The 22,316-nt window shown below is 41.4% G+C and overlaps 1 protein-coding gene across 2 annotated transcripts in view; it reads left to right on the top strand.

The window, feature by feature from the left end:
• The first annotated feature begins 565 nt into the window (after positions 1-565).
• Positions 566-22,316, top strand: part of ndst3 (N-deacetylase/N-sulfotransferase (heparan glucosaminyl) 3) — a 43,534-nt gene continuing 21,783 nt past the window's right edge. For both annotated transcript variants that reach the window (XM_034120729.1, XM_034120730.1), the window contains exons 1-6: positions 566-980; positions 2,794-4,070; positions 13,073-13,160; positions 14,445-14,599; positions 15,935-16,120; positions 21,317-21,445. In XM_034120729.1, the coding sequence (XP_033976620.1) occupies positions 3,081-4,070; positions 13,073-13,160; positions 14,445-14,599; positions 15,935-16,120; positions 21,317-21,445 (1,548 nt within the window). In that variant the 5' untranslated portion in view covers positions 566-980; positions 2,794-3,080. The remainder of the gene's footprint in view (positions 981-2,793; positions 4,071-13,072; positions 13,161-14,444; positions 14,600-15,934; positions 16,121-21,316; positions 21,446-22,316) is intronic.

Below are 22,316 nucleotides of genomic sequence, written 5' to 3'. Positions count from 1 at the left end.
GATTGATGAACTGGTAGGAAGAGAGAAGGGAACCCCTAATCAAGTTAAAAACTCTGCGTGATTGACATGCTGTGCATGGTTGATTGACATTCTGGAGAAGTAAGAATAATAGGCCTGAATTGCATGTGGGCCTGAATGAGTGCAATTCGAATAGAGAATATCAGAAATGTCTTGTATTCATCCACATGATTGATACCATTCTTGATAATGTGGAAATGCAATTTTACACCAGCTACAGTGAAAGTGTTCCTTTTTTTCTTTCTTTTGACCCTTGACTGATACAACTTGTGCAATGAGCGAGAGGGAATCAGAAAGGCGCGCCATTAACTTGCACCGGTGCGCATCCCCCATCCGACTGACACCAACTAACGGGCCGTGAGCTTTTACCATCCGGGGCCGGTGATTGCTGAGAAAAAGGCTGTTTGTGTCAATCAAACCGAGCCCCCTCCCCTTATTTCCTTTTACCTATCCATTGTTCTCCCTCCTACCAACCACCTCTCTCTCTCTCTCTCTCTCTCTCTCCCTCCCTCTCTCGATCGCCTCCACTTGTGCAGGCGATCTTAACCACAGCATTTACGCTCGGCTGTCAGTCGTTAACGGGCGCCGTGCTGTCGGTGCTTCTCTGTCCATCCCCGTATGCTAATCTCCATTTTAAAAAGCAGAGATTAAAAGAGAAGTGTGCAAAACGGGAGAGAGGAGAAGACTGCGGGGGAGACGAGAGTTTAGAGAAAGAGAAGAATGATGAAAGGGGGGAGGAGAGCCGATCATTCCGGTTTCCCGCATCTGCTGCTCTAGTGGTGAAGCAGCGAGAGAGAGAGAAAGAGAGAGGAGGGAGATGGCACAACGCTTGAGCATCCAAAACACACGGGAGTGGTGCACCACCGAGACCGGAGCCCCGGACCCACCCGAAGCAGCCTCTCACTCACCGGTCCGCCGGCACGCCTCTTCCACGCTCCGCAGCGCCTCAGCCTCGGTTAGAGGTAAGTGGGCGAGTTGGTGTTATTTTCTTAACATAAACTTCAGCGTCAGGAATCGGGATGGAAAACTCTCTGGAATTACCTGCTGTTAGTTTAGTGACTTCATATATTGATATGGTAATAGCTAGCGATGTTTACGCTGCAAGTCGCTTTCTTTTACATTAGAGATTCAACCCCACATTTTAAACAATTTTCGAAAGGTCTTCTTCCTTAAAAAAAATTCAAAACATTTTTTATCCTATACTTGACAAATATATACTCATCCAAAGTTAATAAAAATGGAATTAACACTGGGGGCCACTGTTAATCTAATTGTATTAACTGTATTAAGTAGCTACTATATTTTTAAAAAGATTCCCGTTTTAAATATGAATTTTTATTTATTCATATTATATGACGACTAAAATACACAAATTCGATGTTGAAGTGTAGGAACATTTTAGGTTACAATTTGAGTTTGAGTTTTACAATGGAGCGAAACTTTTTTCATGTTTTTCACAAAAAAGCATGGAAAGCTTCATGCATCTCTTGCTCGATCATTAGGCTTTTTTTTTATATGACATGCTTTACTTTAAAGTATTAGTTATTAAATTGACCAGAGGAAAACTCTCACGAGAAGTCTCTCGTGTTATTGAGCTAATTCAAGCGCCCTCCTGTGGCTTTTAATAGAGACTCAGGCATACCCCCTGTAACAGGTTAAACCAACACTTAACAATAGTTGTTATGTTTTTCATAATTTCCAATATACTTACAATTCACCTCCTCTATTGATTAAGTGCACACGCAATTTCTTGGTAGAAACAATATCCCCCACATATTAAACTTGTAATGAAACTCTGAAGCCAAAGATGATCTCCAACATAATTAGAGTAGTAATTCAAGTACCAATTAAGATCTTACAATTGTGATAAAAAATACTACCTTCTCCTCTTTGTTGGCAATAAAAAAGTGCTGTGAATTATTTCCCTTCTCCTTTTTTCCATTTTCTGGTATCATATTTAAGGAATATGACTGTCTCTCCTCTATGACCTTCTCCTTGCGTGTGTAAAGGCGAGGAACAAGGAGAGAAGGATGGGGAACATGAGAGAAGACTATTGATATTCAAACAGACAGAAGAAGAGAAAGAGGGGGTGTAGAAAGATAGAGGGCGAGAGTGAGGCGTAGAGAGAAAAAGAGAGAGAAAGAGAAGCTGTGGGATTTGTTCTTCTCCCTGGCTCCCGGCACATACATTAAGATGCTAATCCTGGTCCTTTTTGTCTCTTTCTATAATTCATTGCATTTTGTTCCTCTCTGCTCTGTCTCTCTTATTCTTGCACTTTTCTCTTGCTCTCCATTTCCTCTGTTCTGTCACAGGCTCAGATTAGTGCTCCTGGCAAAAGGATTCCAACTTTAATGTTGTGGTATTTTAGATGATTAGGTTCAGAAATAGGACAGAGGTGCACATCGTTTTGCGCAGAGTAATTCTCCACAGAGCTTTATGGGACTGATTGGTTGAAGTCTCATTCACCTCCCCACATTGCCACATTAACGCACAGCCAGCTGTTGTTTATTTGTGAGGATTCACGTTTTTGTTGTGTTTGTGCTTTTAACTGTGATGTCACTTTCTGTGTGTGTGCCAGAGGTTGGATAAGCCCTTAGGATGCAAGTTGTTTTCAATCAGCTCTGTAGATACCAGCTGTGCCCTCACATTCCCCAGAGTGGCACAACCTACACACGCACTCCCGCGAGCAGGTTCTCAGAGAACTAATGCATACTATTCAACCTTGCCCAAAAAATGCACTCTTTCTTCTTTTCTCCTTGTCCCCTTTCTCTGCAGGCATTAATCATCACTCCCTCCGTCTCTGCGCGTGATTCCTCTGTGAGGATTGGAAGGAGAGTACCTCAACTGTGTTTCCTCAATGAAGACCTTTGTTCCCCAACATCCGGCACAACTCCCCTCTCCACCTGCCATGGTGACATGACACACCCCTGAGTGGCTTTGCTCCTTTCTCGCACGCAAAGACAATCTCTTAGGCTCCTCAACTTGTACTCACACTCTCTAGGCTCCATCAAACTAAATTAAGACATCTCCTCCTCCTCCGCACAATACCTCCCTAGTTTGCAATGACTGTGGCCGTGCGTTTCCGCCGCCACTTACGTAGGCTCCTGCTCCTGCTGGCCTCCTGCTGTCTCCTCTCCCTCCTCCTCTCTGCCTACTTTCTGTTTAACAACTCCTCCCCTTCCATGCAGCTTGGACAATCCCCAGAACCTGCCTGTTCCCAGCCACTTTCCCCGTATCATCAACTCCCAAACCCATACCCCCCTAACCCCCCTCACACACATGTCCACACCGACCCAGTAGTGCTGGTGCTTGTGGAGTCCCAGTACTCCCAGCTGGGTCAGGACATTGTGGCTATATTGGAGTCAGCACACTTCCAGTTTCGCATGGAGATCGCCTCAGGGAAGGGCGACCTTCCGCCGCTGACAGAAAAAGGCCGCGGCAGATATTCACTCATCATTTATGAAAATCTTTTAAAGTATGCACATGCGGACACATGGAACAGACAGCTGTTGCATCAATACTGCACTGAGTACAGAGTGGGCATCATTGGTTTCTACCGCTCCACTGAGAACTCCCCACCGCTCCTCAAACTCCGAGGCCTCCCACTGGTACTTAGGACCAACCAGGCACTTTGGGACTGTTGTGTGGTGTCTAGCTCACCTCTCCTCCACCTGACCAAGCCTGGAGCAGATCGAGGGACGTTACCTGGGGAGGACTGGACCTCATTTTCCTCCAATCACTCCACCTATCAGGCTGTGCTGCATGCACGGTCCAAGGAGGGAGCAGCTGCAGGCAGTGGAGATAATCCAGGACTTGGTTTTTCAGGCCTTCACGCCACTGTGGTGCAGGACATGGGACTCTTTGATGGGGTGAGAAGGGTACTTTTTGGCCAGGGACTGGGCTATTGGCTCCACAGACTCATTTTGGTGGATGCCATCTCCTACCTCACTGACAGGAAACTTACTTTGGGTCTGGACCGGCACATACTGGTGGATGTAGACGACATTTTCGTGGGGAAGGAAGGGACACGCATGAACACCAAGGATGTGAAGGTATTGATGGTTGATGGGAGTGTGATAATTGAATGACCGAGGGGAAAAGAGAGAGCATGCATGTGGTGTCATTGGTGTTGGATTAAAATGGAACTTCGAAAAACAGTAATTGATGCCAGTGCAGTGGTGAAAATAAGATCTAAGAGATATTGCTGTTTAAGTCCGCACACAAATCAGCAAAAATATTTGACCTTAAGTTTATTCCTGAGGATTTTAGCTCAGGCACGGGAGAGACTTTGGGAAAAGCTCCTGCCTGTGTTATGTCTGTGCGTGTTGTGTGCCAATTGCATATGTGTTGGGGTACAGCGAGAGGGAATTTATCTCAAATGGAGGTTTAGCCAGAAGTAAAGAGGCCATTTAAGGGAACAAAGACTTGGAGTGAAAGAGAGAAAGCGAGGTAGTGAATGAGCCAGTGAAAAGATGAATGGCACTTATTCCTCTTTTCCCACGTTCCTCCTCTTAGGGAAACCAAAGGAGAGTCAGCCATGCAGCCCGCCTCTCAAGACAGCCATTGTTTCAACACACACGCCTGCATGAGCAAACACACACACACACTCTAGATGTGCTTAGACGTGCACCACGCAGATATAGTGTTTGCACACGTTGTATACATGCATTCTAACCCCAATTTCTGTAGGAACTTAATTTTTTTTTTTTTAAAGGGAAACAAAAACGACTTATGTTTGCTGAAGTGTAGATGAGACGCTTCTGCAAGATGAATTTGTTTGAAATTGGCGGTCACATTCTCCCACTGCGACCTCACTCAGAGCCATTTAAGAGAAAATTGTGAGAAAATATGTGAGATTTCTGCTTCTCTGCACTGATGTGCATGCGCTAAATCTGGTCTGCCCGTCCTTCTGCAGCCACAGGATATACGAGATAGGGAGATGTGCGCGTGTGTGTATATGTGTATTTCTCTGTGGGTCTTTTTTCGAATCACTTCTTTAGATTAGAATGTCACTTCCCGTCAATGGTTGACACCTGTCCCGTCAGGCGTGGAAATAAAAAACAACCACCTGTCTGTGACTGAAACTTGGGGAGGTGATGACAGAAATGGGGAGGCTGAGAAAACAGGAGGGCAGTGGGTGGTGAAGTGGAGAGGAATTCCACCCTTGAATATAAAAAGGATGCTTGAGTCCAAAAAGGATAAAAGAGTGCATATACACACGCACACACACACACACAACACACACGCACGCACGCACACACACACACACACACACACACACACACACACACACACACACACACACACACACACACACACACACACACACACACACACACACACACACACACCACACACGCACGCACACACACACACACACACACACACACGCACGCACACACACACACACGCACGCACGCACGCACACACACACACACGCACGCACGCACGCACGCACGCACACACACACACACACACGCACACACACGCACGCACGCACACACACACACACACACACACACACACACACACACACACACACACACACACACACCGATGCTCAAGAACATTCACAAAATGAGCACACAAGCCCTCTCTAGTTGAAGTTTTCATTTTAAGTCTGCCTGACTCTTCAGCTTTGTACCATAAATATACATGAGGATGAACCAGTGCCATAGCAGAAGGAGAGGGAGATGGAGGAAGAGGTGGAGAGAGTGAGGGGCAGTGATGCCATTTGAAACACTCACTCTACCTCCACGTTGCTTCTCTCTCCTTCAGTATAGCTGTCAATCACAGTGAGGAAGACAAGAGGAGAAAAAGGGAAGAGTTGGGAGGAAGGGAGGAAAGACTGGAAGGAGGGAAAGATAGAGAATGGAGCCTAAGGGAAGAGCTAGCAGCTAACTTTGCGATTTCAGAGACACAAAATGCTGAAGGGAAATGGGAAAGCAGAGGAGGGAAGCGGGAATATGGTGATTTGTAGCAGCCATTCCCCTCAGAGAGAGCCTAGGGTAGAGTTGTCAGATTACAGTTTGAATAAGGCACATTTTAAGTGAGAAATGTAAAATAACGTTACGTCAATAAACATCCACAACAAAGTTATTAGCTGTGACCAGCAGCTCTGTCTCTGTCTCTGTTGATTGGACATTTGATCTTTCGTTCATTCGGTCGGATATTTAATGAGTTGATCAAAAATGACACCTTTTGGTGTTCACAGTGTTAGCTATAGGAGCGACACATTTTGTCATGGATGTCAAGTGTGTGCATGTGTGTGTATTTGGTCACTGCTGTTTAAATAATGTGTGGTTGTCTTGCTGTTATCGTGTCTACATTTCTTACATATTTTCTGTGATAGAGGGGAAGTTTGATTAGTAAATGATGTCGGTTAGTTGTTAAGCTCATAGACGAGCGTCTCTTACTTCTAGCAAAGTGTCGTTGTAAAGCCGTTGAAAGGATGACTCATATTAGATGACCAAGTGTCAAATCTAGCTTTTTAGGTGAAGGTGACAGACATTTAATCTTTTTATTAAATATGATGCATGACTCATTGCAGCAATGCGTTCGCACAAAGTACACTTACTGTCATAATCTGGTGATTGGACGACATTATGGTCAGAACAGAGTGACTAATGGCCATCATGGCAATACAAACAAATTATATTTCCGAAAATATACATGTTAATTCTTCCATGATATCACCTTACTTTCATGTTAAGACATGTCAGAATATGTAATTCTACATGTTCTTGCATTGCAGAATTTATTTTTTTGTAATAAGCAAATTAGTTACAAGGCGCATTGCAAACAAATCATTATGAATGACAAATGATGTGCAAATGTAAAGCTTCTCTCATCCCTGGTGCTCCAAAAACAGCTTATGTCTAACATGATGGGTTATTGACCAATTAGTAGGACAAGGCATTTGCAGGGCCATTGTTAGAAATCCCCTCTTACCTCTCTAACACCAACATTAAATCTCCTGTTCTCCCCGAGAGCAGAAGAGAGGGGAGTGAGACATAGAGAGGCCAATTAAAATGCCTCCCTCCTCTCCTCTGCACTCTTCATTAGTCTCACCCCACGAGTTCATCTGGTGACAAACAATACCTACACCCCCTCATGTCTGCACACACACTCACACACACGCGGCTGTATTTTCTCTATTAAAATGATTCACAGGGAGGCACCCCACGGATGACATTTCTCAAAATGAGGGATGACGCCAGTCAAAAACTCCCATTAATGATTTGCGCGTGCCAGTGCTTGTGTTTTTTAATTCATGCCTGCAGGTTTTCTCATCTTGTCTGCCTCGGAGTGGTCGTTAGGGAGGTGTCCGATGCACATCTTCAGATTCCTCTTTATCACCTCCTCCTTTCACCCCTTCCTCCTTCTTCTCCTCCTCCTCCTCCACTCACTGTCTTCCTCACCCCCTCCTCGCCTGAGTCATTGATCACTATCTCCGACCTATTTGTATTCCCCCCCAAACCTCTCTCTCAACTCGTTTCAACTCTTTTACTTGCTCTCTGCTTTCTTAAGCGGTGTCATCTGAGTTGAGTGGACCCCCACACATGTGAAAACACATACCGTGCCAAGACTCATTCTTTTGGGGTTGCATTTACTAGAACTGACTATTTTGTAACCTAAAAGAATGTAGTGGCTCAGTGATATGCACACATACTTAGAATATTTATAGCTTCTGTTTGCAAATCCTCCTCATATTTGTGTGGGTGCATTTTTAGATTGTCTACTGATTGACTGCCACCATGTCTGAAGAAATCCCCTGCATTTTGTACATTATATGTTTTTGCAGTGTGTCTCTTTTTGCTCCTGCAAAGAAGTCCTTGGTTAATTACGACTGAAACATGTGTTTTTATAGACACAGTGGGGCCATTGAGCACTTTCATTACTTTGTTTAATTTGGCAAGTCAAATAATTACTGCTTTCATGTGGCCTAATAATCCATAAAGTGCAAATGTGCCTTTGGGGCTAAATAGTAAACCTGTTTTAACATATTTTCCAGCTGGAAGGTTGTTTTTCTACATATAACTGCATTGCACTGAGTAAAGTATGACTAAAGGGAACGGATAATGGGGCAGGGACATTTGGAATGAAAACTTGACATTCTGGGCTTAAGTATATTTTCCCGATCACTTTGGTCTGGCGATGGCATGAAATTGAAAACAAAACAAAAAAAGGAATGTCACAAAATGTGCAATCTTTAGACTTCAATTACGATTTTTTGTTGTAGCATTCTGTAATTAATTGTGCGCTACTTAGAGTTAATTCTGTAGTCTCATGAAGTATGATGCATATAATGCCACTAAAGTCATTGAAACTGAGCTCATTCCATATCAGTTTATTACTTTGCCAAATGCTATTACATGAATAATGAATAAAAGATATATAAAGTGGAGAAAATATTTGAAAACCACTGGAGGCATACAAGGAAATGGGAGAAAATTAGACTTCTTTTGTTACATGAGGCATACAAATTACATTTGTATTTGTCAGGTGACATTATTCATTTAACACATGGCAAAGGCTGGCACCCCTGCTAAGGGATCTTTAGTGTTAAATCTTAATGGCTTTTAAAGTTACAAAGTTGTAGGTGGTGACAGGAAAAAAATGACACATCACAGGAGAAAAGAACAGGATATTGCTTCCAGCATAAATCGTCCTGACATCTGCTCTCGTTGGCCCCCCTGATCTGGACAAGAGAAATGATCTAAGTCCGCCCTGCAGGGAAGAGGAATTTTTACAGTTACGTTATTATAAAGAAAAAAGGCGGTTACATGTTTATGAATCAGGGGTTATGAAATGTATCTTGGCAGTGTCATTTTAATGAACATTCTCTTAAAGCATCTGTCAACAAGATAATTAATAACTTTTTTTGTTTAATTCATTTTTTGTCAGTTTTTTACTCCAAATGAACTCCAAATGTGGCAGAGTTCCATGCATTTCCTTCTACAAAATGAGGCAGGTTTTGCGGTCACAGCAATCACGGAAACTCAAAATCCTTGAGGGGCTGCCAAGAAGAATTTAGTATAAGTATCGCAATGCCAAAGCAATCACAAGTACCTTTGAATCTGTAAATGCAAGTGAAAAGATGGTTTTGTAAAATGCTCAAATATAAAAAGCTACACTGACTTGAATCTGACAAGCAGGCTGCAATGGGGACAGAGATGGTAAGAGTAAGCAAAAGGAAGACTGACATGAACTTGTAAAGTGCTCTTCGTGCTCATCAAATAGAGATGCATGACCCAGTTACATTTGCTGGTCTAGCTTTCACATTACATGTAAAGATACAAACAACTAGACACAAACAAATGCACTCATTTAGATGAATTCAAAAACTTTGACCTGCTTTCCCATGACATTTAAACCCCGTAAATGTTTTTCTCATTCCTTTCGGCGCACCTTTAAATCTGTTTGCACATGAAATCCAACTCGCAAATTACTTATCTTGTTATTTTATATCTCCCAGTCTAGCTTAAGGCTGTGAAAAGAAAAGCTGTAAGAAATGTTGCAACGGCGAGAATGACAGAATGGGGATATAGTGGGGAGGTGGTTGGTGTAAAGGGTTTGTGAAAGGCAGTGAATGCCAGCTGTCCAGATGCCTGTCTCCCATCTGTTTGAACCCCAACATCTAGCTGGCACCTCTTCTAGTGCTTACCACACACACATGGAAGAACACACCAACAACCACGCAGCCACTGTCGCTTTCTCTAACACAGAAACAAACTGGCATTGCTTCTGACACTCACAGTGTTAGGCAGCTGCAGGATTGGGCACAGAAATAAGGGCTATCACTAACTGCTAATCCATTTGTGTGTTTACCTTCATCACTAGGATTGTGAAGATCGAATGCTACATAGTCCCACCTCTTGCTAATCCAAATCCCCCCTTCTTTTAAGTATCTCTTATTGGCCATTTCAAAACAATATCCAGCTTTGAGCTCAGTATCCAGTGGACAGATTGGCTTCATATTGCTTAAAGCCTTCCATTCTTCTGGATCTGCTGCCACCCTCAGAAAAACAGCAGGGGCTTCATTGTCCCTTGAGACGGAGCTAGGGTTTTGTCGTATGCTCAGTGCTGTTTTTTCTGTTAAAAAATATCACTCCTTTTTTATTGCTGGGCATAGTTTAGTTCCACAGTGCTGCCACCTTATGATGAGCCACCGTGGCCCCCTATTGTTTTCTATTCTTAAAAGCAAGGCTTCTAAAGACAACACAGGTCAGTAAGGGAGGCAGTAAAATGCCCCAATTTCTTTGTTCAATTAGGTGTTGACAAAATATTGATATACCAGTGCTGTGGTTGTGTTTGGAATATTATGCAGTTAAGACAACCCTTTGATGGATATTGTCAGTGGTTATCTGCTTTATAGATAAGAGTAGGTGCAGAAGGGTTGATCTATTAACATGGTTGCTGACCAATTTAATGGCCTGATCAATCGAAACCGGTAAATTTGTGGTCTGAAGAACCTGTGAGTGAAATGTTACAGAAGCAGAGAAATTAAGCAACCATACAAATCGCAATGGCTCTTAAACATGCTTACACTACATTTAATTATTTGCAAAACTATTTTTGTTCACTTTTCACACTATCAAAGCCTTCTAAGAAAAACATTTTTTTGTTTCCATTAAAACAATATTAGTATCAGTTATTGGTTAGAGTTAAATAAAGTCATTATTCACCATCAAATCTCAACAGGACCATTATATGAATATTAAACAGTTTGAAAAGGTAAAATAAGTGAAAGTGCTGAAATAAAAAAAAACCTTGTTTTGAAATATTGAAATGGATTACATGTCAGTAGTGTCCTTTCAATTTCTCAGCAGTATATGGTACCAAACTAAACTGAGAGTTTATTATTAAATGTAGGCCATTCAAAATAAATCTTTCTAAATGTTTTGAAAAAACACTTTGCAGAGACTTAAAACTTGCTTGAGAAAGATGATCCAATGCAGTTATCATTTTGGAGCTTGTGAAAGTTTCATAATTAAGTTATTCGGTTACTAACAGAGAAGGTGCCCTTGTTTGTTTGTTCACTGTAAGATTTGAGCGTTGGCTGCTGAACAACAACGTCTTAATGTGAGAACTGGCCAATTTGAGAGTTTTCTTTTTGGTGTTCTGGATCTGTCAGCTAAAAGAGCTTTAACAATTGTTCTCTGCTCACAATGGCACTGCTGCACAATAAAATACAACTTTCCCAAGAAAGAAATAAAGGTGATAAAATGCTCACTGCGAAAGTAAAAGGGCTAAAACATGCAAAAGCACCTGTAGGGTCACTTGTGGCTGTGACGCATCTCAAAGGTTGGTCATCTGTGTGGCTCTTCTGTTTTCTGCTATGGGTGTTAGGTAGCAGAATACAAATGAGGTGTTTAAACTAATATACTGCACACTTGGACACACACCTACACTGAGTCTTACAGATACCAACAAACGTTAATAATGCATTGCGACCAAGTGCATCGGGGAGTGTACTGTATATTGAGTTACAATGCAAAGCAGTCGGCTATAAACTTAATTTAAATCTTGTGTCTCTGTATTCACACATTGGCCTGTGTGTGTGTGTGTGTGTGTGTGTGTGTGTGTGTGTGTGTGTGTGTGTGTGTGTGTGTGTGTGTGTGTGTGTGTGTGTGTGTGTGTGTGTGTGTGTGTGTGTGTGTGAGATTTAGAGGATGTCATAAGAGAGGAGACAGGGGATCAGATTAGGGAGCTGTGCACATCTGTCAGCATGCAGCCATCTTCAACACCATTAGATTAGAGCTAATGAAGACACTGTGTGCATGTGTCTGTTTATTTGTTAGTTTAGGACACACACACACACACACACACACACACACACACACACACACACACACACACACACACACACACACACACACACACACACACACACACACACACACACACACACACAGGAGGAGAGAGTGTTAAGAGCGAGAGAAAGAGAGAGACTGCCTGGAACCGATTCCTTATTCTGACATCAGCTGCTCAGGTCTCATAAATCAGGCAGGGTTCCTGGGGAACGATTAAAAGCAGCATAACAAAAATTGTTAATAGTCATGTGGCACATAACCAAACAGAAAGACCCTGTAGACCTAAATACACAAGGAGTTATAAGAGTTTCATAAATAAACAAAATACCTGTGGAAGGGGGAACACGGTGAAAAGTGCAACAATATAGTAAGAAGACGCAAAGGAAAGAGCAAGAGGAGAGCTCCTTCCTCCATGCTGCTTCAGCCTTCCTTTCAAATTATAACAGCCCCGTCTCCTGAGAATGTGACATTTTCACGGAGCAAGCGAGGGAGAAATGGAGGTTCAGAAAAGGGTGGGGGGGAGTGAAGACAAATGGGGAAGGGGGGCAGAAAGGCGACTGCAGGTTCTCAGAAGCGGGAAGATGGAAGAATAGAGGGAGAATCAGAAAGAAAGGAGGCAGGAGAGGAGTGAGAGAGAGGGGGGTGAGGGGGCACGGTTTTACTTGGTAGTGTTAGGGATGGATGGAGAGAATTATGAGAAGGGAGGAGTGTGCGGGGGTTATTAGTCCACCCTCCAGAGGCTACTAATGCACTGACCTTCATTAACTCGCATTACTGTCGGTGTGTGTGAGTGTGTGTGCCAATGTGCAACTGTCTTTAGTTAACACTCATTACAGAGTCTTTGTTTAAAGGCCAGTAAACTAATGAAGTCATTAAATAAGTGGAGAAAATCCTGATTCAAGTATTGAAACCCAGAGACTGAGGTAACTTTAAGGACAGGCACAGCCACTGGAAAAACTTGGTGCACAAATAAAACAGAACACAATAATGAGACACACTGTAACAGCATGTCTGTGACTGCCATTTTCAAACCATATTATATGCACTGATGAGTCCACATAGCCATCATGATAGTTGTCTAAGGGACCAGAGTTCACTCAATTATACAGCATAGGAGCTGAATCAGACGTCTCAGGTGTTTGTGTGTGTACGTTTTGACTGGGGATAGATAAACCTGATAAACTGTCTGTCTATCTGTCTGACTATCTATCTGACTATCTATATCTCTCTATCTGCAGGCTCTCCTTGAGACTCAGAAACAGCTTCGTTCTCAGATCTCCAACTTCACCTTCAACCTGGGCTTCTCCGGGAAGTTCTACCACACAGGTGTGTTCTTTGTATTTGTTTTCTTAACATACACACCCTTGTAAAATGTACACAGTAACTCTAACATATATAAATATGCTTTCAAAAACATGTCTAGAAAGGTTTTTGTTATATATATATATATATATACAAGTTAGAGTGATGTTTTGTATAAAGGACATTCACTACACATTACTTTATTCATTTAGGTTGGTTTTTATACAAGAGGTAAAATTGTTTGCCTTTTATAAGGGCTATCAATTTGTTGTTCACTTGTTTTTTATATTTTAATTTGAAATTCTATTTTTTTTTACCAAGCACACTCCATCAATTATATACCAATCTAACATGATATGATGTTGGCTTACTCAATATAAGTAATCTATTTTTATGATAAAGTCTAAAGAGCACTATTTCTCTTACAGTAGGTGGTTGTGTGGCAAATCTGTATTTGAAACATGAAAGGTTACACAATACCGTCAAAATGTCAACTGTTGATTTAATTTATATCAATGTTGTATATCTAAACAAACCGTACAACTAACTTTCAACATATTCATCAAATAACATGGCTTTATAATTGATATTATTATGTACCGGTGTAAAATAAATGTGTCTAATGTAGATATGGGTATTGCAGTCCATGTTTATTTACACTAACAAAATCTCTTATAATATAATAAAGACTTTTACACCCTAAGTCATCACTAATTAATCTACCAAATAACATTTACCAAAGCAAAAAAATACTTTCAGGACAGTCGTCAGACAGAATAATCAATCGCATGAAGTTGATACAGCTTGTAGTACAATGAAATACAAACAATACAATACATATTTTTATCTTACCTTTATAATAAAAGTAAATAAATAACATTTAAGGCGTAAGTGTGATGAGGTGACATACGGCTGTGCATTCTAAGCTTTGTTGTTGTTTCAAGGACAGATTTTATTGATTTTCTAGTTAAAGTGTCTAAATCTGCAGCAGCAGAACACAGGAGTAAGATACAGTGAAGACGAATAATAGAGGTGTGACTGAACATAATTATAATTAGGAAATAGCTGATACGGACTAGAACGTATTACCATGGCATCTGTTATTGCTATGGCATGACTTTTTGTCACCATGGTATCAGACCGCCACCATATTTAGCAACCCACCCTTAAAACAACCCAGTTGCTTAGTGATGATATCCAAGATCCATAATATGCTCCTTATCTACATGAAGTGTGCATTTATACATATTGTTCCATGTCCTTTTGTCCTTGTGTGTGCGTGACCATGTGTGGGTTTTGTGTGTGCAGGCACGGTGGAGGAGGACGAGGGAGACGATTTACTATTAAAGTATGTGGATGAGTTCTGGTGGTTCCCCCACATGTGGAGCCACATGCAGCCTCACCTCTTCCACAACGAGTCATCGCTGCTGGAGCAGATGGTCCTCAACAAGGAGTTTGCTCTGGTGAGATGGATGCGCACACTCAGACACGCACACTCATTTCTTGCAGTTGTTTGTTCTATTGTTGCATTTTTTAATCATGCTCGCTTCCCATGATTGCATTTTCTTCAAGGACGTCTGTTGCTGTTGGTAATTGCTATTTCTTTGCTACAGCAGATTGCTGAGATGAAGTTTGCAGGTCAAATTACTGGAACTATTCTAACACAAACAATACACTTTGTTACTTAAACTACTTTACAGGAAATATAAAAATGCTTCTTTGTTTACGTTGCATAAAAACATTTTCTAGCGTGGAATGTTTGGTGTTCATATACAAGGACTTTGAAATTGTAAACTTGGTTTACTTTCCTGTGTCTAATTGTTGTTAGGTTTATGTTTTGATTTAGTTTTCACAAGTGAATACTGTAAAGAAAACCTGTGAATGTCTTGAAGGTGCACAAATATGTTGAATTACATTCTTAACGCAAATGACTTCCATATAAACTCATTTTTATGAGGCGGTGTTCGGAAAATAGTTGTATTTCTGTCAGCGAAGAAGAATGTTTTAACAGAGTCTAGTACTAATTTTCCACTGTAAAAAACAAACAGACGACATTAATATCCCTGTTGGGCAGCGATGCACTTATTCAGATGGGCACACCTGAGCCCAGTTTAATCTGAAGTCCACCAGGTTATTCTAGCCTTCCTCTGCATTCTTTTCCTTTGCTTTGTTAGCAGATGTGTGACTGAGTTCAACCAAACTGTAGGATCATGCCCTGTCGCACATACAATGCAGAGAGGGGGATGGTTCATGATGTTGAAGGTGAACGCGATCATAAAGTGTGATCCCTCACCTCTGTTGTACACACACACACACACACACACACACACACACACACACACACACACACACACACACACACACACACACACACACACACACACACACACACACACACACACACACACACACACACACACACACACACACACACACACACACACACATATACGTATTCCACTCCCTCATCCCCTGACCGCTGATGCTTAGCTTTGACAGTGTGTGTAGGTGTGTGTCAGAGCGAAGGACAACACCATCAGTCTGCAAGATGCACCCGGCACCATCCACCCTCACACTCCCACACATACACATGCTCACACAAACTATTTTCAACCCGAAGGCCGCCGTCGTAACAAACAAAACACAAACCAGGCGCTTCTTGTACAAGGTCAGACTGTTGGGCCCGGTGTTTATGTCCCACCATGTCCTCTGTCAGAGTTGTAAATGCGCCATAACTTCTGTTTATGTATATAACCCTCACATATATGTCTCTGCGTATGTATGTCCTCCATCTCTAGGAGCACAACATCCCAGTGGACATGGGCTACGCCGTGGCCCCTCACCACTCCGGTGTGTACCCAGTTCACCTGCAGCTGTACAAGGCGTGGAGACGTGTGTGGAACATCCAGCTCACCAGCACTGAAGAGTACCCCCACCTCAAACCTGCCCGCTACCGCAAGGGCTTCATCCACAACAACATCATGGTGAGGACACTACCCGAGGCCCTTTGATGCATGTCATCCCCTTTATCAGCCTTGTATCATTGGCCTTTGGTTGTTTTATTGAATATAGCAGACAAATCAATCAATGAAATATGCTCAACCTTAAAAGCACTTTGATTAATTGACATATTTTGGAACAACCTACAACATTTATAACCACCTTCACAGCTATTTACCGGGTAGTTGGTGATGAACAACTCATTTTATTTGTTAATCTTAATGCAGATTGTTTCATTATTCATAACCATTACATTGTGTAATTAATAATGACTTATTAATGATAAGTCAAAGCAAAGATAATTGTATTGTGTGACTTATAATATACTTCTACTAAAGGTCTTGAATGTAGCCTAACACTCGAAGCGTATTATGTTTTGTCCTTGCCCTCCATGACGGAACAATTACTTGATTCTCTCATCTAAAATGAAAATTATGAGTTGTAAATTCTTAAAAAGACTATCTCGAAGCTTAAATGCAGAATCATTTAGTCACAAGCAACTGATTGGATTATTATATCTGACTTTGAAAAACTGTTTTTATTTACTTTAATCTTTTTGCATTCAAATAAGCGTTTGCTGAATAGTAAATTGTTTACTGATTGTTTCTTGCGGTCCTTAACAGAAAATCAATGATGCCGTGCATGGTGTGTAACCTCTGTGTCTCTGTGCTTGTGTGTGTGTGTGTGTGTGTGTGTGTGTGTGTGTGTGTGTGTGTGTGTGTGTGTGTTCGGGTGTGATCTATTTTTTGACCTCGTCTCACAGCAGCTTTGATTTAATATTTAATGGCTATCCAAGGTGGTTAAAGGGGTTAGCTTTTCGTTTGTATACATCTGTATGCATTTGTATATGTGCCGGGTGTGTATCGTAGAATACTTATCAAGTTATGAAATCATTTTTACACTTTTGTGCTCCAATAAATGATTCATCAGTCACAGTTTGCGAAAGCAGTAGAATAATACTCCTGTCGCCCCATCCAACTAAGCAAGTTGTATTCGTCCCGCCCTCTTTATCTCCTCCTCCTCATCTTCATTCACTTGTCAGTCAGGCTCTTTGTCAGTGTTCACAAATGCTCCCTTATTGACAAAAGAACCAATCACATCTGACACCAAAATTACCAGTCTATGTTGTTCTACTGTTTCTGGGTTCTGGGAAAACAATTTAAACTGACGGCAATGTCAATTTACTAATCAGTCCTATAACTTGGCTTTTATTTCTTGACATTTTGTCACAGCTTCATAAAAGGCAGCCACTTAATCCTACATCATCAATACAATAACATGCCGACACTTTGACAGGCTATAATGTGTTATTATACATTATCAATAGTAAGGTAGTGAATCACTGAATCACATAACAAGCCAATTAACAAAACTACATGTTGTGCACAAAGAAAGAAAACAAAAGAAGAAACAAGTCAGGAAGGTAAACAGAATGTTTTTGTTTTACAGAAGAAATGTTTGTTTTCAAAGAATAGCTGAAGGGAAAATAGAGGCTGAAATAAAATGAAATCCCAAGAAAATATTATTCTCAAGTTGACCTTCCATCCCAATGATGGCGCTTTTGTTGTTACAATCTTTCGAAAAACATTTAATACAATAGTTTGTGCTGTAATAACGTCTTGTTGGAAAATGTGGACCAAAAGCACCAAAATGAAATTGGTAGGAGAATCAGGACATGCAAATCAGATCCAGGAAAAATGATGATCAAGCACAGCGTGAGCTTCCATCAGCTGAGTTTTCCTGGTCTCTCAGTTTTGCCCTTCTCTGGTGCAAGATTTATGTTTAGTAAAGAGATGACATATGACACTCTTCACTTCAGTCAGCTGTTTTCTAATTCTCAAAGGAAAATGTTATGACGTAATTACTTTTGGGAGGCACAGTGGGCCTTCAGGTTCATAAATTAGAATTAGCAACCAATGTTGGTCTCAGCAGTGTCCAGTATATGCTGTGTCCCTCAAAACAAAGCATAACTAGACGGAGGTCTTTTTATGTACACATTTATATTTTTCGAATTCTCTGGTTTGAGCATTTCTTGTCAATACTACAATAATAAAGCAATATTTATCCACATCAGCAGTAGAATATTGTAAGATTTTATAAAAAGCTGCAGTATAAGGAAATATTTCAGGAATGAAATTCGAAACTCAGCTTTTTAGCCAGAAAAATGCTCTTGAAAGAACTTCTGAACAACTAAGCCAACACCATGTGCTGATGAAAACATGAATAAAAGCTACACAACAGCAACACTGTAGAAATATACAAATATGTATTAGTATCCACTGTTAAATATAATACAGTACAGTAGGTCTCGGGAGCAATGAAAAAACAGTGTAGGAATAGTGAAGCGGTTCATCTATTACTCCAAGACATTGCATGCTGCACTGACTATAGCAAAGGGAGGCAAGGAAAAATGGAAAACAAACTTTTGGATGTGAAACATTATTCTGAGAAGCAGTTGTGTGCTTGTGTGCGCCTGTATGCAGAATTAAAAAAAAGGAAATCATTTCACCATATATCAGCTGGTGAACTTTTAAATTCCCATAATTCATCTAGCTTCCTGAGTTACTCTAGCACATCAGTCACAACCTTCCCATATTCCTCACCTTTCGCACTTTTTCACATCCAATTTTTCTTGCAATTTCTGTCCATTAATCTCTTTCCTCTCTGCCCCTTGCTCCATCTTTGTTTGCTCCAAGGAGGACAGGAAGTTGTCTTAAGGCTGTAAAATTGGTGCTTGTGTGTCTCTGTCAGCAGATTGAGAACCACCCACTGGACCCACTGTATCAGAACAAATCACACTGAGATATGGGCTTGTGTGTACGTACGTGTGTGTGTGTGTGTTTGTGTGTGTGTGTGTGTGTACGCATTCTCGCAAACATGCATACCTGTGTGTGTGTGAATCTGTGTGTGTGTGTGTGCGTTTCTTTTTAAAATGTACTATATCAGTTTGAGCTATAGCTCTGTGGATAATTGGTTTGGTGAAATAGTGCTGAGTGTCTGTGGCTCTGGTGGCCTTCTCTCTTTCTCTCTCTCTCTCTCTCTCTCTCTCTCTCTCTCTCTCTCTCTTTCTCTTTCTCTTCTTCTCTCTCTCTCTTCTCTCTCTTCTCTTCTCTCTCTCTCTCTCTCAATCTCTCTCGGGGTGGCCTCATCTCTCTCTCTCTCTCCAGGTCTCTCCTCTACTGCTCTCTCTCTCTCTCTCTCTCTTTCGCGTGTGTGTGTGTGTGAGTGTGAACGACTGCAGTGTTTTATAGATAAACCAATATCTGTGCTTCATGCTTTTACTCTCTATTTCACACAGAGAAGTGTTCCGCAAGGAGTTCACAATAAAGACCTTCTTCTCTTTTTGTTCATTTAAGTCATTTAATGACCTAATGAAAAGAGAAGAATCCATCTACTGTTAAGCACGTGACAAGGCAATCTGTGATTCTTTCATGTACTGAATGTTTTGGGCACTTTTTTTTGCTTTTTTACAGCATAGAATATTTAGAATATACATTTACATCGCTCCAAAAAAACGTTTGACTCAGAGTGGAATGATTTGTCAAATTGAATATATAAAGTAAACACATTTCAATATGTCATTGCAGTTATGTAATTGTTGTTGTCAGGTTTAAAAACTCTATCAACCACACAGATTTACTATAGTAGTGATAAATAAAATCTGATTAAGTAGACGTGGTACCCTGCTGAGGATGCAATCTCAGAACCCATCAGCTGAAGGGTCGGATGACGATAGTCCTCTGGGGGAAGGGGCTATATTTCTGGGGTTCCAGGGTAGCAAGCCCATAACCAGGCCAAGACTTTATTGTCTGTGTGTAAGTCCATTTTTAACAGTCCAGTTAGCACCTTGAGATGAGAGAATTGAGTTGGAATTGAGAGATGACGTCTACAACTGGATTGTTGCACATGTAGCCAGTTTACAGACACATTTTAAGCCAATCAAAAGCTAAGTCCTTATCAGGAAATGTCCCTTTAAGCCTAGGCATTTCTCCTCTTTTACTCTCTACACGGACTGTTACACTCAGACAATAAATATAAACCAGACTGCTTCCAATGACAACATCTTGTACCGTTGCCTACACATTCCACTTATGAATGCAGAATCTGTTTATAAAGATTAATGAGTATGTAACTCACACAGGGCATGGCGGTGTTTAGTGGCCAAGGGTGCATGGTGCATCTGCTCCAGGTGGGATTTACAGTAATCCATTATCATCTCTCTCCGCTACGGTAAACAACAAGTCACCAAAATACCAAATAGCTGAAGGCAGGGGGAAGACTTAACTTCATCAGTTTAATTCATGCACCTGCATGAAAATAAAGGGTCTCTACTGGTGTAGTAATCTCCTCTGTACAGCTGTTCAGGACTCATGGCTTCAGCACAGCAGTAAATGGGTTGTCCTTGAAATAGTTTGACTCCTTTTGAACTTTTTACAGCCAACATATTGTATTGTCATCACAAGAAAGTCACAGGTGGAACTAAAAACATTTAATGCCGGCTCCATTCTTTAGAAGTTTCCGAGTAAGCTGTAAAATACAGCACCTAAATAGAGCAAAGCTGTCATTAATGTCCTTGATAACACCTTTACTTTTTAATTACAAGTGGAAATTCCAGCTGTGAAAAATGATGTGACTTGAACCATCTGTAGAATTGGCACCTGTGCTTCTCCACTGCCACAGGTAACATTACCATATGCTGGGTGACACAACACATCAGAATATCCCTGACCTGCTCTGCTGTCGGCTTCTCTTATTTTAAAAACTGCAATGTGGAAAAGCTTGACTCTATACTTATACATTGTATCCTTTCAGCTTTAGTCTTCTATGCTTTTAGCTGTTTTCTTTGTTATATAAAATGAAGTCTTTGTATCTAGTTTGTTTGTACGTTTGCCTTGAAAAATATGAATGATCAGCAAAAACCTCAGAGAACTGGCTCTTTAGTTTCCTGTTTAATCTCAAATCATTGTATCACTTTGGTTTCACATGGCACTTAAATTGGAACATCAGAGTGTGTTTACAGGTCCCTAGGAAGTACTACTGCATGTTTGCAATGTGTAGAAAACATTCTGTGGCTCCGGGGGACCTAAGCCAAATCGGATTAATGTTAATTTGCATTTTCTATGTAAAGCGATAATACTAAGGATATTAACCACTCCTCCTTTTAAAACCCGTGTGTGTAGGTGCTGCCCCGCCAGACGTGTGGCTTGTTTACTCACACCATCTACTATAAGGAATACCCTGGTGGGCCTAAAGAACTGGACAAAAGCATTCGTGGGGGAGAGCTGTTTCTCACCCTGCTTCTCAACCCAGTGAGTCAGAGAAACTACACACACAAAGACACACACACACACGCACGCACGCACACACACACACACACACACACACACACACACACACACACACACACACACACACACACACACACACACACACACACACACACACACACACACACACACACACACACACACACACACAGGGAGACCTGTTACTTCCATTTTGATTTTTGCATCTTAAAGAGGTTACAACTTGGTTTCCCGCTCTCTCTATAAAAGTAGCTTCCTATCTGTCTGGTTCATTCTTTTTCATTTTGTGTGTGTATGTGTGTGTGTGTGTGTGTGTGTGTGTGTGTGTGTGTGTGTGTGTGTGTGTGTGTGTGTGTGTGTGTGTGTGTGTGTGTGTGTGTGTGTGTGTGTGTGTGCGCGTGCATGCATAAGTGCGTGCGTGTGATTGTGTGTCTGTGCTTCTAACTGTGGAGCTGTGTTCATCTCCCCACTTTAAATTAGGTCACACCACAGGGGGAGTTGCTGTCACACACACACTCACACACACAATCTCACGCACGCGTGCAAGTAGGTATACTCCCCCTTTCGCTTACCACTGCTGTGTATGTCAGCTCAACTGGATTCTGCTTTGAATTAATGAACAGAATTAGGTTTTGGTGGCAGTTAAGATTCATCCTCACGTGCCTTCACACAGTTGAAGGTAGGCATAGAAATTCCCAGGAACTCTGTCTCAATCCAGAGAAGCTCATAGACCAGCAGTAGGCTGCATTGAAGTGTCAGGTAGAGGAGTGCTGAACTAGAGGAGCTGTCAGAACTCAGCCAACATCACAGAGTCGAGTGCAGCTTCCCACAACAACCCAATCTTTTCTTCTTTTTCTTTGGTTCTGCCATTCTT

This window comes from Trematomus bernacchii, unplaced genomic scaffold (assembly GCF_902827165.1).
Source record: "Trematomus bernacchii unplaced genomic scaffold, fTreBer1.1, whole genome shotgun sequence".
In the NCBI taxonomy this organism is placed as follows: domain Eukaryota; kingdom Metazoa; phylum Chordata; class Actinopteri; order Perciformes; family Nototheniidae; genus Trematomus; species Trematomus bernacchii.
This window is presented reverse-complemented; position numbering and strand designations above follow the sequence as displayed.